The sequence below is a fragment of the Petromyzon marinus genome, chromosome 65, assembly GCF_048934315.1.
Source record: "Petromyzon marinus isolate PM22_M1 ecotype Great Lakes invasive population chromosome 65, UKy_Petmar_22M1.pri1.0, whole genome shotgun sequence".
NCBI classification, from domain to species: domain Eukaryota; kingdom Metazoa; phylum Chordata; class Hyperoartia; order Petromyzontiformes; family Petromyzontidae; genus Petromyzon; species Petromyzon marinus.
Window position 1 is genome coordinate 6,546,336 of NC_133731.1, and position 12,889 is coordinate 6,559,224.

Here is a 12,889-nt window from a genome sequence, read left to right on the forward strand (position 1 = left end):
ACGCAAGGCGAGTTATCGTCGGTAGTGAAACAATCTCTACACTTGTGGAGTCACGCACGGCACAGCCAGTCTTCAATAATAATAGGCGTTTTTATTTCTTCCAGCACGAAGCACACCAGTCTTCAAGGATTCCCTTCACTCCAAGCATCCCGAAATCTCTCAATTCCCCCTTCTCATATACCCCTCAAGCCCCCTTTGACCAAATGTTCCTTGACCTTCCGCTTTCCCTCCAGCCCATCACCTTCACACTTTTCCTAACGGATTCCAACCATCCCTCCCTGTCAATAATCCTCCGTTTCCTGCTCTTTCCATTTGGTACGTCTCCTCCAATCCCTTGCCTCTTAACCAATCACCTTACAGGCCCGTTTAGTTTACCAATCGGAGGGCTTTGTTTTTTAACGTCCCTCCCTGTCAATCACCCTCCGTTTCCCGCTCTTTCCAATCCCCTTTCAGGCCCTGTTAAGCACCAATCATCGAGGGCTTGTTCTACCTCCTGATTGGCCAAGTCATGCACGCCGTGTCCATAACATCGGGCGAGCATTTTCGGTTGCGATCGAATCTCTACGCATCTCAGTTTCCATGAGAAGTTGGAATGGGTTTTTTGTTATTGTTGTTGTTGTTGTGGCCTACGACAGGCTTCTTAAAAAAATATATCGTTCACTCGTGACATTAAGTAAGGCATCTTTATTTGAGGAAACTTTAAGAGGGGTGGGGGAGCAGGGAGGGGGAATGTTTAAAATCGTTTTATTTTACTTCGTTCGGAAGTGTCTATGCATTTTATTTATTTCCTTGCTTTCCAAAGTTGCTCCCAAGGTAAGACGCGATCAATCTTAGGCGACAGTGCGATCGATCCACGGGGGGTTTACAAACTAACAGGCGAATTATAATTAATCACAACGCCGACAAATAACAACAACAAAAACGCGCAAAGAGAAAACCTCGAGAATAAGAAGTTAAGCCCCCGTTGATATAAACTACCGTACATTATACTTTTTGTTGTTTATTAAAACACAATATTTTTTCATCAAAGGTAATAAAAGCCACTCCCCGATCCAGTACCCCCCCCCCACCCACTTTCCACTGCCACATCCGAGCCGAGCCAGCACGGTGTACGGGTACGTTTTCCACTATTCTCCGTGCAGAGCAGTGCTACACTGGCCTCCTTCCAACCCTTGCCCGTTCCGAGATGCCTGCAAGTTGCGGGGTGTTTTGGGTGTTCCGTTCACCGCCGAACCTCGAAACACGCCCAAGCGATTCTGCGTTAATTTTCTCTCTTAGTAGCGCCCCATTGTTTTTAAAAGACGTTGCACTCACCGCAGAGAACCGGACCGGCACGACCGTCACTCTACGATAGCTGGCGCCAAAAACTGTGCTGACACGCACTTCCCCCGCAGGGCCTTGTGGGTTAAATAACTAAAATTCAATAACCGTATCGGTACGTCTCTTCAGGTCGGAAGTTATTTTATTTTAGTTTTTCTCCACGTTCGTACACCTTACACGTACTTCATCGTAACGGAATCGGGAGCAAATTAAAAAAAAAAACTTATGACGTACGTCATCGGAAACGGGAAAGGGTTAATGAATCTAGCTTCGCCCCAGGGCCAAGCAAGGCCAGGGCCAATGACACGACCGCTGCCTGTGACGTCAATCGGTGACGCTGCGAGGACACAGAGCGAACCCCCGTCACCCGCACGCGTGCCTAAGCGTGCGGCTGCGACGTCGCCGAGCGAGGGAAAACCCGATTGAAACCCGGCGACGCCGGGCTATGACTCTGTACGGCCCAGGTACGGCTTCGGTTGTTGCCAGTGTGGAGGCGGGAGGGGGGGGGTGAAGAGGTACACACAAAGAGGTCTGGAGTTTAAGAAGAGGAAAAAGAACCCGCTGGATTGGGTCGCATCACCACCCCCAACAATAGTAGCATTTCTGCCGCCAATCTATAACCGGGTTATGAGAGGTGCAGACACACAAATAGCTTTTCGGCGCCACTCTCGATAGATCAAAAAATGGCGGCGGTTAAAAAAAAAGGAGGGGGGGGCCCCAAAAAAAATAATGCCCCCATCCCCCTACTCCCTTAGAGCCGCCATGAAGGGCACGGGTGGGACGTGGTGGAGGAAGGGGGAGGGGGGGTGCTGATGTTTGGGGGCGAGTGGAGATGATGGGTGGATGTGGATTCTATTACGGGACAGTGAAATATGAAGTCAATCATAATCCCCGTGCGTGCACACGCGCGCACACACACACACAAGCACACAGAGGGAGAGAGAGACACACACGTTCAGAGAGACACGCAAGCACGCAGACAGACACACACACACACAGACGAGACACACACACCGCAAGCACAGAGACAGGTACGCGCGTGCGACGTTCATGCCGACGAACTGGGAGGCGAATTTAAGGAGGCCCAAGCAGAAGAGGGGGAAAAGCAAAACGGGCCGGACAGTCGCGGAAGCTTGTCACTACCCACGTAGAACTTCGCTCTCCACCGGAACGCATCCAAGCGTGTCCAAATCGGAGGGTGCGACGACGGTGCCCCCAACGTCCGACCGCATGGCCACCGCGTGTCCAGAGACTTTCGAGCCACGCGGTGTGGCGGTATTTGGGGGTGGCGAAATGGAGGAGGGGGAAAAAACAAAAACCGAAAAGGTTCCCGCACTGAGCGGGGGAACCCCGAAGCAGCAGTCGGCAGTCGCAAACCCGGAGAGACGGCGCTGTGCGTCCTCCAGCCGCGGAGCTGTCGAGTGTGCAGGCGGTGGAACTGCACCCGCGCCCCCCCTATTGGACCGCAGGGCCATGTTATTCATTGTACTGGGGGGGGGGGGATCACGTGACAACCACGGAGTGTCGTCCGTTAAGAATAAAAACGAAGGGTGCCCCCCCCCCCTCCAAAAAAAAAAATCGTCGCATTTCAGAGAATTCCGTCAAGGGGCCCAAGTCCGTCCGCCGCCGTAGAGTCGACCACTCTCAGGGCGGGTTCAGCCAGACAGCCAAAAGGGTTGTGGGACAAACTTGAACGTGCTGAGAGCGGGGGGGGGGGGAGAGAGGGTGGAAGAGAGCGCGAGAGAGCACGAGAGACAGCGTGAGAAGCAACGCGATACGATGGAAAGTCTCCCGGAGTAAGTGGGCCACGCGCGCCTCTGGCTGCCGATTGGCACCGGCTACTGCCGCCCGCCGCCGCCGCCGCCGCTGCTGCCCGCCGGGCCAATTTTCGCACGCCACCTCTTTCTTAAACTGTTTACACATGAAGCACGATGGGCCCGCGTAATGGTTTTGTAATCATTGTTGCCGAGATCGAGTCTTAAAAATAATCCGTCCCCCGAAGCCGATATAGACTTGACGGTGCTCGTGAACGACGCCGGGCGTAGAGCTGGCGGCCACCGCGTCGGCCTTCTTCACAGGCTGTTGCTCGCTGAACGGCACTTGGTGGGGGAGGGGGGGGGATGGTGGGGGGGGGATTGGTGGGGAGGAGGGCTCTTACAACCAGGCACCGTGAAGCGCCAAACGAACGATTCGGAACGCGCGGGAGGGAGAGAATAAGTTTGCGTGAATGCGCGGCGTCGACCGCCCTAAGCGAGAGAGAGAGCCAGCAACCCCCGACGAGACAAAGCGGCCCAGGATGATACAAGCAGGCGCGCCTCCCCCCCCCCCCCCCTATCACCACCCCCCACCCCCCCCCACCACCAAAGCCAACCGGACAAATACATCGCACGGGTGGATACATTCGCGACCACCCCCCCACCCCAACCCCCCCAATTAAGAGAGAGCACACGAAGGAGCTACGTAGGAATGCAACGTCACAATATCCCCCCCCCTGGGACGTCCGTGGAAAACAGAAGAGCTTCGTGGCTCATCGGATTCGATCCAGCAGCAGGAGAAAGATTAAGATGCTGTAGAAGACGGCGGCGATCCTCCAACGGACGCTCTCCACAAATCCGCACCAACCGTCTCGCCGCACACGTACACACACGCACGTACGCACATACACACGCACGCACGCACGCACACGCGCACACACGCAGAATGAACCACGATACCTCGCCGCCGATCTCGTCAAGGAGAGCGTAAATAAAACAAACGCCATCACGTGACACTCCTCGCAGCGGCGGCAGCAGCGGGGGGGGGGGGGGGGGAGCTTTTGGCCGAGCCGCCGGTGGCCGCGTCGTGGCGCGGCCCGTCTGGAACGCTCTCTCCCCCTTCCGATACGAGGAAGCGACTGTGAGCGACGCAACTTTTAAATCACCGCCTCGATTGACAAACTCATTTCTTCAGTAATACACAGATCGTTCTTGGGTTAGATCACGCAAATATAAATGTTGTGTCGGTAAACCCGCCACCACCCACCCCCCCCCCCCGACACAGCACAACTAAGTAAGGCTTGTCACGTGAACGGAACTTGCCGATTCGTCACTAGTACAGCACACCGGTTGCGCGTTGGTGGAGCAAACGCGCAACGTTTACAATCCGAGTACCACGTCTTGCCAGGAATTACAACCGGCATCATCAGATGTACACGATCTAGACACCCCACAAAAAAAATACCCGGATTATCAATTTTGGTCCCGAAAGCCGACCCGCCGTTACAACTCAATTCTCGGGATCTGCTTTTTTTGTCTCCAGTTTGTCGTCATCCCCCACCCCCTCCCCCGCCGCACCTCCGATGAGAGCGCGGGATGATGGCCACGCGCGGTGCGAAAGAAGTTCAACATATGGCCGTACGCTCACGGGCTAATGAACGCCAAAGTTCGGAGAAGTTTTTGTTTTTACACCGCAATCATTTTTGCCCGGCCGTGCGTGCTGTTGTCTTATGCCGGTGTTCACACAGCCGCCCTGAGCCTCCCCAGCGAGTCGGATACGTGACGGAGTTGCTCACCGTTAACAGCATTATCGATGTTGTTGTTGTTGTTGTTAGCGCGACATTAACCGTTACAAGTCCCTGACGACCGGACTGGGAGCAGACAATGAGCTGGTGGGGTTTCAACGCCAGCCACCGTGATTCACTGTGGTCCACCATGATCCATTATGGTCCATCATGGTCCACCATGTCCAATCATGGTCCACAATGGTCCATCGTGGTCCACCATGGTCCACCGTGGTCCACCACGATCCACCATGGTCCATCGTGTCCAATCATGGTCCACCATGGTCCATTGTGTCCAATCATGGTCCACCATGGTCCATTGTGTCCAATCATGATTCACCATGATCCACCATGATCTACCATGGTCCATTGTGTCCAATCATGGTTCACCATGATCCACCATGATCTACCATGGTCCATCGTGTCCAATCATGGTCCATCATGGTGTATCATGATCCACCATGATCCACCAAGGTCCACCATTGGTCCATCCACGTGCCACCTCCCAACCATCAGCCCACAGATGCGACGTAAACCAGCCGATGCACGGACTCCGATGACTCGGGGAGAGGGGGGCCTCGAGGACTGCAGTGGAAGGCAGCCGCTGGGAATTCACGCACGGCCAAATGCTCCGTCCGTTCACCTGTCCCGTGTGTCTGTCCATGTGTTCATCTGTGTGCTCGTCCATGTGTGTGTCCACGTGTCTGTCCGTGCGTCCGTGTGCCCGTCTGTGTGTCTGTCCAAAAGTTCGTCCGTCCATCCGCGTGTACGTCCCTGTATCCGTCCGTGCACCCATCTGTGCGCGTGTCAGCCCCCTCTCCGTCGACCTCTGCGCGCTCTGCGGGTAGTGTGTGGGGGCGCGCTCAGCGTGGCTCGGCTACTGCTCGCTCTCCTCGTGCTCCGAGCCTCCTCCTGGGGACACAGAGAGAAGGCACCGCAGGGTTAAAGGTCAACGCCGAGGTTAAAGGTCAACGCCGGGTTAAAAAACAGCGCTGTGTTCACCGTTAGCCACGACCAATCCAATGCTGCACCAACGCCACCTGTACGTACGTTGAACCTCTTTGGCGCCCTACGTAGCCAACCGTGCTTAATCGGAGGTGCGGGGGAAGGACAGCAAACTAAAGCACAAAAAGCGGGCCGAAATAACCGAGTTTCCAATCGACATTTAAAAGTGGCGCAGCTCCAAGTGGCTCCCTCATATCGGAAGGGAAGAGCGTTCCAGACGGCCACAGAAGCGCATCCGAAAGCGCCGCGTGACGATGCGTTGACCGACGCCTTCGTACGACGGCCGAGCGTGAACACCGACGGACAGTTTCAGTTTCATTTGTCTGGAATAACCCTGTGAGCCATTCGGCTTTTAATTCGGGTACAACCGCAACAAACAATAAAATTACAAGATACATTTAAAATTTACTGTACACAAAATTGAAACATCCCCTACAAAAACAGTAAAATCTTCCAGAAAAAGCACCATTTAGTTCATGCTGCGTACAAAAATGTGCACGATGGCGGTGAGAACCGTGTACAGACACCGCACAGAGTGGCCTCCCTCTGGTCGTGTTGATGGATGGGCGGTGGTGGGGTGGTGGTGGTATTGGCATTGTTGGTCGGTGGTCGGGAGATGGTGTCAGTGGTAGTGTTGGTGGTGATGTTAGTGATGTTAGTGGCGTTAGCGGTGGTGACGGTGTTGTTGGTGGTAGCGTTGGTGTTGTTAGCGGTGGCGTTGGTGGTGTTGTTAGTGATGTTAGTGGCGTTAGCGGTGGTGACGGTGTTGTTAGCGGTGGCGTTGGTGGTGTTGTTAGTGATGTTAGTGGCAGTGACGGTGCTGTTGGTGTGGCCGCCTTGTTAGCGGTGCCGTTAGAAGCAGAGGCAAGGCCGGGATCTCTCCCCCACTCTCCCCGTGCCCGCACCTCCCCTCCCCGTGCCCCTGGGAGGAGGCCTCACTCGGCACGGGCAGCGTTGGCGCTCGCCTCCTGTCAAGGTCGCGCCCGAGCGCCGGGCGTTACGGAGACCCCACGTCACCCCGCGCCACCCCGGGTGCGTCATGCCCCACCGTGCCCCACCGTGCCCCACCCGACCCGCAAGCCACTGTGACTACCCCTAACCCTGAGCCGCTAGCCATCCCAGCAGTAGATTTCCAGGGCCGGAACCCATTATTTACTTTTGTTATTGTTAACGAGTGTAATGTCCCGTTACATGACGGGCATATTCATGTCGTAAATGATCCAGTGTGTCTCGACTTTGCCGATGACGCTGTCTCTGCCGTCTCTCTCCGTTTAATCGGCATCCGCTTTCGTCTGCAGACTCTTCTGGATTCATCGGAATGAAATCTAAATTAGCGGACATGACGTGCCGAATGCAATTTACTGTGAGATTAATTTATGACAAACCTGTATCATAGTGTTCTAAGAGCCGTTTGAGTTACCCTTTCTATCAGGAATAAAACATGTATCATAGTGTTCTAAGAGCCGTTTGAGTTACCCTTTCTATCAGGAATAAAGTAACAAAAATGATGTTCCAATACAACATTAGATTTTCCCCAAACTAAAAATATTTTTCTTCACCCGTGAGTGTGAATATCGAGATATGAACCATTATGTTGGTTGCAGGAGTGATTTAATCATTATAAGTATCGACTTACTGGATTCTGTATTGATGTGAATACAAAAAAGATTAACGATTTATAAACCTGAAGGACAGGGTCGGCGTTCATTAACGTTCACAAATCTTCGCCACAAATGTGAGCAGAAGCTCGCCTTTTATACAAAAAAGAATTTCGCCGAATTGACGTGAATTTTAAGAAATGTTTAAACTCTTCGTTATCGATCAGCAGGGGAGGAGAGTGTCAGTGTTCACTAATGATCACCAATGTCCGCCCGTAAGCGCGGGCCAAAAGTCGCTCGGGTGGAAACTACGCCGCTGTTCAAAGTAAAAGCGGTTTATTTAAATTTCGATTCGATGTCAAAAAATAAAAAAATAAAAACATCGTCACGCACTAATATTAACCGAGTATTCTTGGGTCTTTTGGTAAAGTCACGTTAGATAGGTTCAAAGAAAATAACAAAAAAGAACAACAACCAAAAACGATGACGATTTCACCCTTTTCCTGATGACGACCGCTTGCGTTGTGATCGAAACGCCGCGGTTTTTTTGCTGTTATTTTTTTTGTTATTTTCTTTGAACCTATCTACGTGACTTTACCGAAAGAACCCCAAGAATAACCGAGTAGATTACGTATTAATTATATTCTTGGTTCTTTCGGTAAAAGTCACGTAGAAGGGACTTTACCGAAAGGACCAAGAATATGAACCCCTGCAGTCACGAAAGCTTTAAATCAAAATTTACGTATTTTAATTGTTATTGTTCCCTTAATCGTGGTGGGCAAGACGCAAAGGCACAACACGAAAGGCGAAGGGGGCGTGCGCAACTCGGCTTTTACCCAAAGCGGCGCTGGGCATATTGTTTGTGGAGGGAATCGATTATTCTTGGAACAACAACAACAAACTCAGAAATTTTGATTTAAAGCTTTCGTGACTGCAGTAATTCATATTCTTAGCTCTTTCGGTAAAGTCACGTTGAAGGGAAACGATACGTGACTTTACCGAAAGAGCTAAGGATATAAACAAACTCACGATCATACACAAAAAAAAACATTTGCATGGAAATCCGTGTAGCCCAAGCCGGCGACGTTACACGCAGCGCTACGGAACGGTAAGGCGTGAGGCACAGACCACCAAAACTAAACGGATAATGGTGCCATGGTTTGGCCCCACGAAATGTTGGCCTTGAGCATGAGGGGTGGGTGGGAGGTGGGGCACTTCTTACGGGCAAACAGACAAGGAGGGGCTCTGTAAACCTCCTGCCACCATGTCGCCTCGAGCGTGCCCGACCTCACCACATCTCTGGCGGGGGGGGGGGGGGGGGCACGGTGGGGTGGGGGCGCTGGGGGCCTTCATCCAGCAGCGGATTGACAACGGAGTGGGGGGGGGGTGGGTGAATTCTAAGTTGAAAACTAGTTTCTTTACAACTGCTGTTCCTGTTTAAGTGTGGTGTCCTTCCCTACCCCCCGGTAACCTCCGATTAGCAACGATTTGCTACGTACGGTGTGAAAGAAGTTCAACATACAGTACATATATAGGCTCACACAGAGACCCAGAGACTCACACAGAGACCCATAGACTCACACAGAGACCCATAGACTCACACAGAGACCCACAGACTCACACAGAGACCCATAGGCTCACACAGAGACCCACAGACACACAGAGACCCATAGACTCACACAGAGACCCATAGACTCACACAGAGACCCATAGACTCACACAGAGACCCATAGACTCACACAGAGATCTATAGACTCACACAGAGACCCATAGACTCACGCAGAGACCCATAGACTCACGCAGATACCCACAGACTCACACAGACACCCATAGACTCACACAGAGACCCACAGACTCACACAGAGACCCATAGGCTCACACAGAGACCCATAGACTCACACAGAGACCCACAGTCCTTCCCCAGTCCCCGGCACCTCCGATTAGCACAGCTGGCTACGTACAACACGACAGAAGTTCAACATGCCGTACACATAACAATTTGAAACAAGAAACCAGTCCCTACCCCCCCCCTCCAACAAAGAGAGCCATAGAGGTGGTGGGGGGCATGGGATGGACGTACTGACCGCCCGGTTAATCGTCCGCGCAGTGAACATTCTGTTTACCGCTGCGCACTGTGATTGATATGGTGCTAATGTGCCACGCGGGGGGTGACGCCTTTGGGACGCGCACTCACATAGACACCCACAGACTCACAGACACCCACAGACTCACACAGAGACCCACAGACTCACAGACACCCACAGACTCACACAGAGACCCACAGACTCACATAGAGACCCACAGACTCACATAGACACCCACAGACTCACAGACACCCACAGACTCACACAGAGACCCACAGACTCACATAGAGACCCACAGACTCACTTAGACACCCACTGACTCACATAGAGACCCACTGACTCACATAGAGACCCACAGACTCACATAGAGACCCACAGACTCACAGAGACCCACTGACTCACATAGACACCCACTGACTCACATAGAGACCCACAGACTCACATAGACACCCACTGACTCACATAGAGATCCACAGACTCACATAGAGATCCACAGACTCACAGACACCCACTGACTCACATAGAGACCCACAGACTCACATAGAGACCCACAGACTCACATAGAGACCCACTGACTCACATAGAGACCCACTGACTCACAAAGAGACCCACAGACTCACATAGAGACCCACAGACTCACATAGAGACCCACAGACTCACATAGAGACCCACAGACTCACATAGAGACCCACAGACTCACATAGAGACCCACAGACTCACATAGAGACCCACAGACTCACATAGAGACCCACAGACTCACACAGACACCCACTGACTCACATAGAGACCCACAGACTCACATAGAGACCCACAGGCTCACATAGAGACCCAGTGACTCACAAAGAGACCCACTGACTCACATAGACACCCACTGACTCACATAGAGACCCACAGACTCACATAGACACCCACAGACTCACAGACACCCACAGACTCACACAGAGACCCACTGACTCACATAGACACCCACTGACTCACATAGAGACCCACTGACTCACATAGAGACCCACAGACTCACATGGAGATCCAGAGACTCACACAGAGATCCAGACTCACATAGAGACCCACTGACTCACATAGAGACCCACAGACTCACATAGAGACCCACAGACTCACAAAGAGACCCACTAACTCACATAGACACCCACTGACTCACATAGAGACCCACTGACTCACATAGAGACCCACAGACTCACATAGAGACCCAGAGACTCGCACAGAGACCCAGAGACTCACATAGAGACCCAGAGACTCGCACAGAGACCCACAGACTCACATAGAGACCCACAGACTCACATAGAGACCCAGAGACTCGCACAGAGACCCAGAGACTCTCACAATCACGCACTCGCTCGGTCACTCGCTCGGTCACTCGCTCCTCAATCACGTACTCCCTCACACACTCGGTCCCTTGCTCACTCAATCACTCACTTGGTCACTCAATCACTCACTCGGTCACTCAATCATTCAGTCGCTCGCTCACGCACTCACGGCACTCGCCCGCTCGCAGCTGCTCAGCGGCACGCGGCGATACAAAAAACGCCGCCACCCCCCCCCCACATCCCTCTAACCCCCCCCCCCCCCCCAGTATCGTCCCCCCCCCCCGGCCCCCCCCGGCACGGCGCGAGAGACAGACGATACCGTCGCGTGCCGCGGCGACGTTTGGAAACATCGCGCTCGTCCGGGGCGACCCAGCAGGCAGATGCCTCGAGTAGGACATCCCTGGGGGGATTTGGCTGAAGCAGGGATGGCAGCTGACAGCATCCACTCTCTCTCTCACTCTCTCACTCTCTCTCACTCACTCTCACTCACTCTCTCTCTCCCTCACTCTCTCACTCTCTCTCACTCTCTCACTCACTCAATCTCTCACTCACTCTCTCTCTCACTCACTCTCTCACTCACTCTCACTCACTCTCACTCTCTCTCACTCTCTCACACTCTCTCACTCTCTCTCACTCTCTCACTCACTCTCTCTCACCCTCTCTCTCACTCAATCTCTCACTCACTCTCTCTCACTCTCTCCCCCTCACTCTCTCCTTCACTCTCTCCCTCACTCTCCCCTCTCTCAACACTCCCCCTGTCTCTCCGTCTCTCCCTCTCTCCTCCTTTATCTCCCTCTCTCCTCCTTTATCTCCCTCTCATCAACTCTCTCTCCCCTGTCTCTCTCCCCTGTCTCTCTCCCCCCTGTCTCTCTCCCCCCTGTCTCTCTCCCCCCTGTCTCTCTCCCCCCTTGTCTCCCTCTCCCCGTGTCTCTCTCTCCCCTGTCTCTCTCCCCCCCGTGTCTCTCTCCCCCCTGTCTCTCTCTCCCCGTGTCTCTCTCCCCGTGTCTCTCTCCCCCCTGTCTCTCTCCCCCCCCCCCCGTGTCTCTCTCCCCTGTCTCCCTCCCCCCTTGTCTCCCTCTCCCCGTGTCTCTCTCTCCCCGTGTCCCTCTCTCCCCGTGTCTCTCTCTCCCCGTGTCTCTCTCCCCCCTGTCTCTCTCTCCCCTGTCTCTCTCTCCCCTGTCTCTCTCTCCCCGTGTCTCTCTCTCCCCGTGTCTCTCTCCTTCCCCTGGCCTCTCTCCCCCCTGTCTCTCTCCCCCCTGTCTCTCTCCCCCCTGTCTCTCTCTCTCCCCTGTCTCTCTCTCCCCGTGTCTCTCTCTCCCCTGTCTCTCTCCCCCCTGTCTCTCTCTACCCTGTCTCTCTCTCCCCTGTCTCTCTCTCTCCCCTGTCTCTCTCCTTCCCCTGGCCTCTCTCTTTCTCCCTCTCTCGTTCTCCCCCCCTCTCTCTCTCTTGTTCACTCGCAAACGCGCGATCGAGGGCGGGCCCACGTGGCTTACCACCACCGCCACCACTGCAACCACCGCCACCGCCACCACCGCCACCACCGCCACCACCAGCAGTGCCACCACCAGGATAAGCAGTACCATTAAAGGAACTCTGGTGAAAAATCCTTCAAGTGTATATTTAAGGGCAACTAATCTGCAAGTTGTATGTTTAAACGTAGTTTGACTGGGAAATTTGGCTTAAGGACTGTTTAATTTTAGCATAAAACAATGACAAATATCCCCCGTGTAGCCTTCGCAGATTGTTGGGGCAAGTGCTGTTAGAGAGCACCTATGAAGGCCGGCACGGCACACGAGGGGGTGGGTAACCGGCACCACGCCCGGCCGCCTTTGTCTCCCCACTGGCGATGATTTTACTACACACCGCACCCAGCTACTAATTTGAGGCCGAGTCTACCTAGGGGGAGGCCCAGGAACGGTCCAGATAATCGTCACTGGGTGTTGGTGGCCATGAGCCGGAATCAAACCCGGGTTGCCAGGTTCGGAGCGAAGCGCGGCGCTAACCGCTACACCCACCGCTCCC

The 12,889-nt window shown here is 53.7% G+C and overlaps 1 protein-coding gene across 5 annotated transcripts in view; it reads right to left on the reverse strand.

The window, feature by feature from the left end:
* Window positions 1-669: 669 nt before the first annotated feature.
* The window catches only part of LOC116956471 (uncharacterized), a 142,710-nt gene continuing 130,490 nt past the window's right edge, over window positions 670-12,889 (reverse strand). For all 5 annotated transcript variants that reach the window (XM_076054321.1, XM_076054320.1, XM_076054318.1 and 2 more), the window contains one exon: window positions 670-5,770. In XM_076054321.1, coding sequence (XP_075910436.1) covers window positions 5,736-5,770 — 35 coding nt within the window. In that variant the 3' untranslated portion in view covers window positions 670-5,735. The remainder of the gene's footprint in view (window positions 5,771-12,889) is intronic.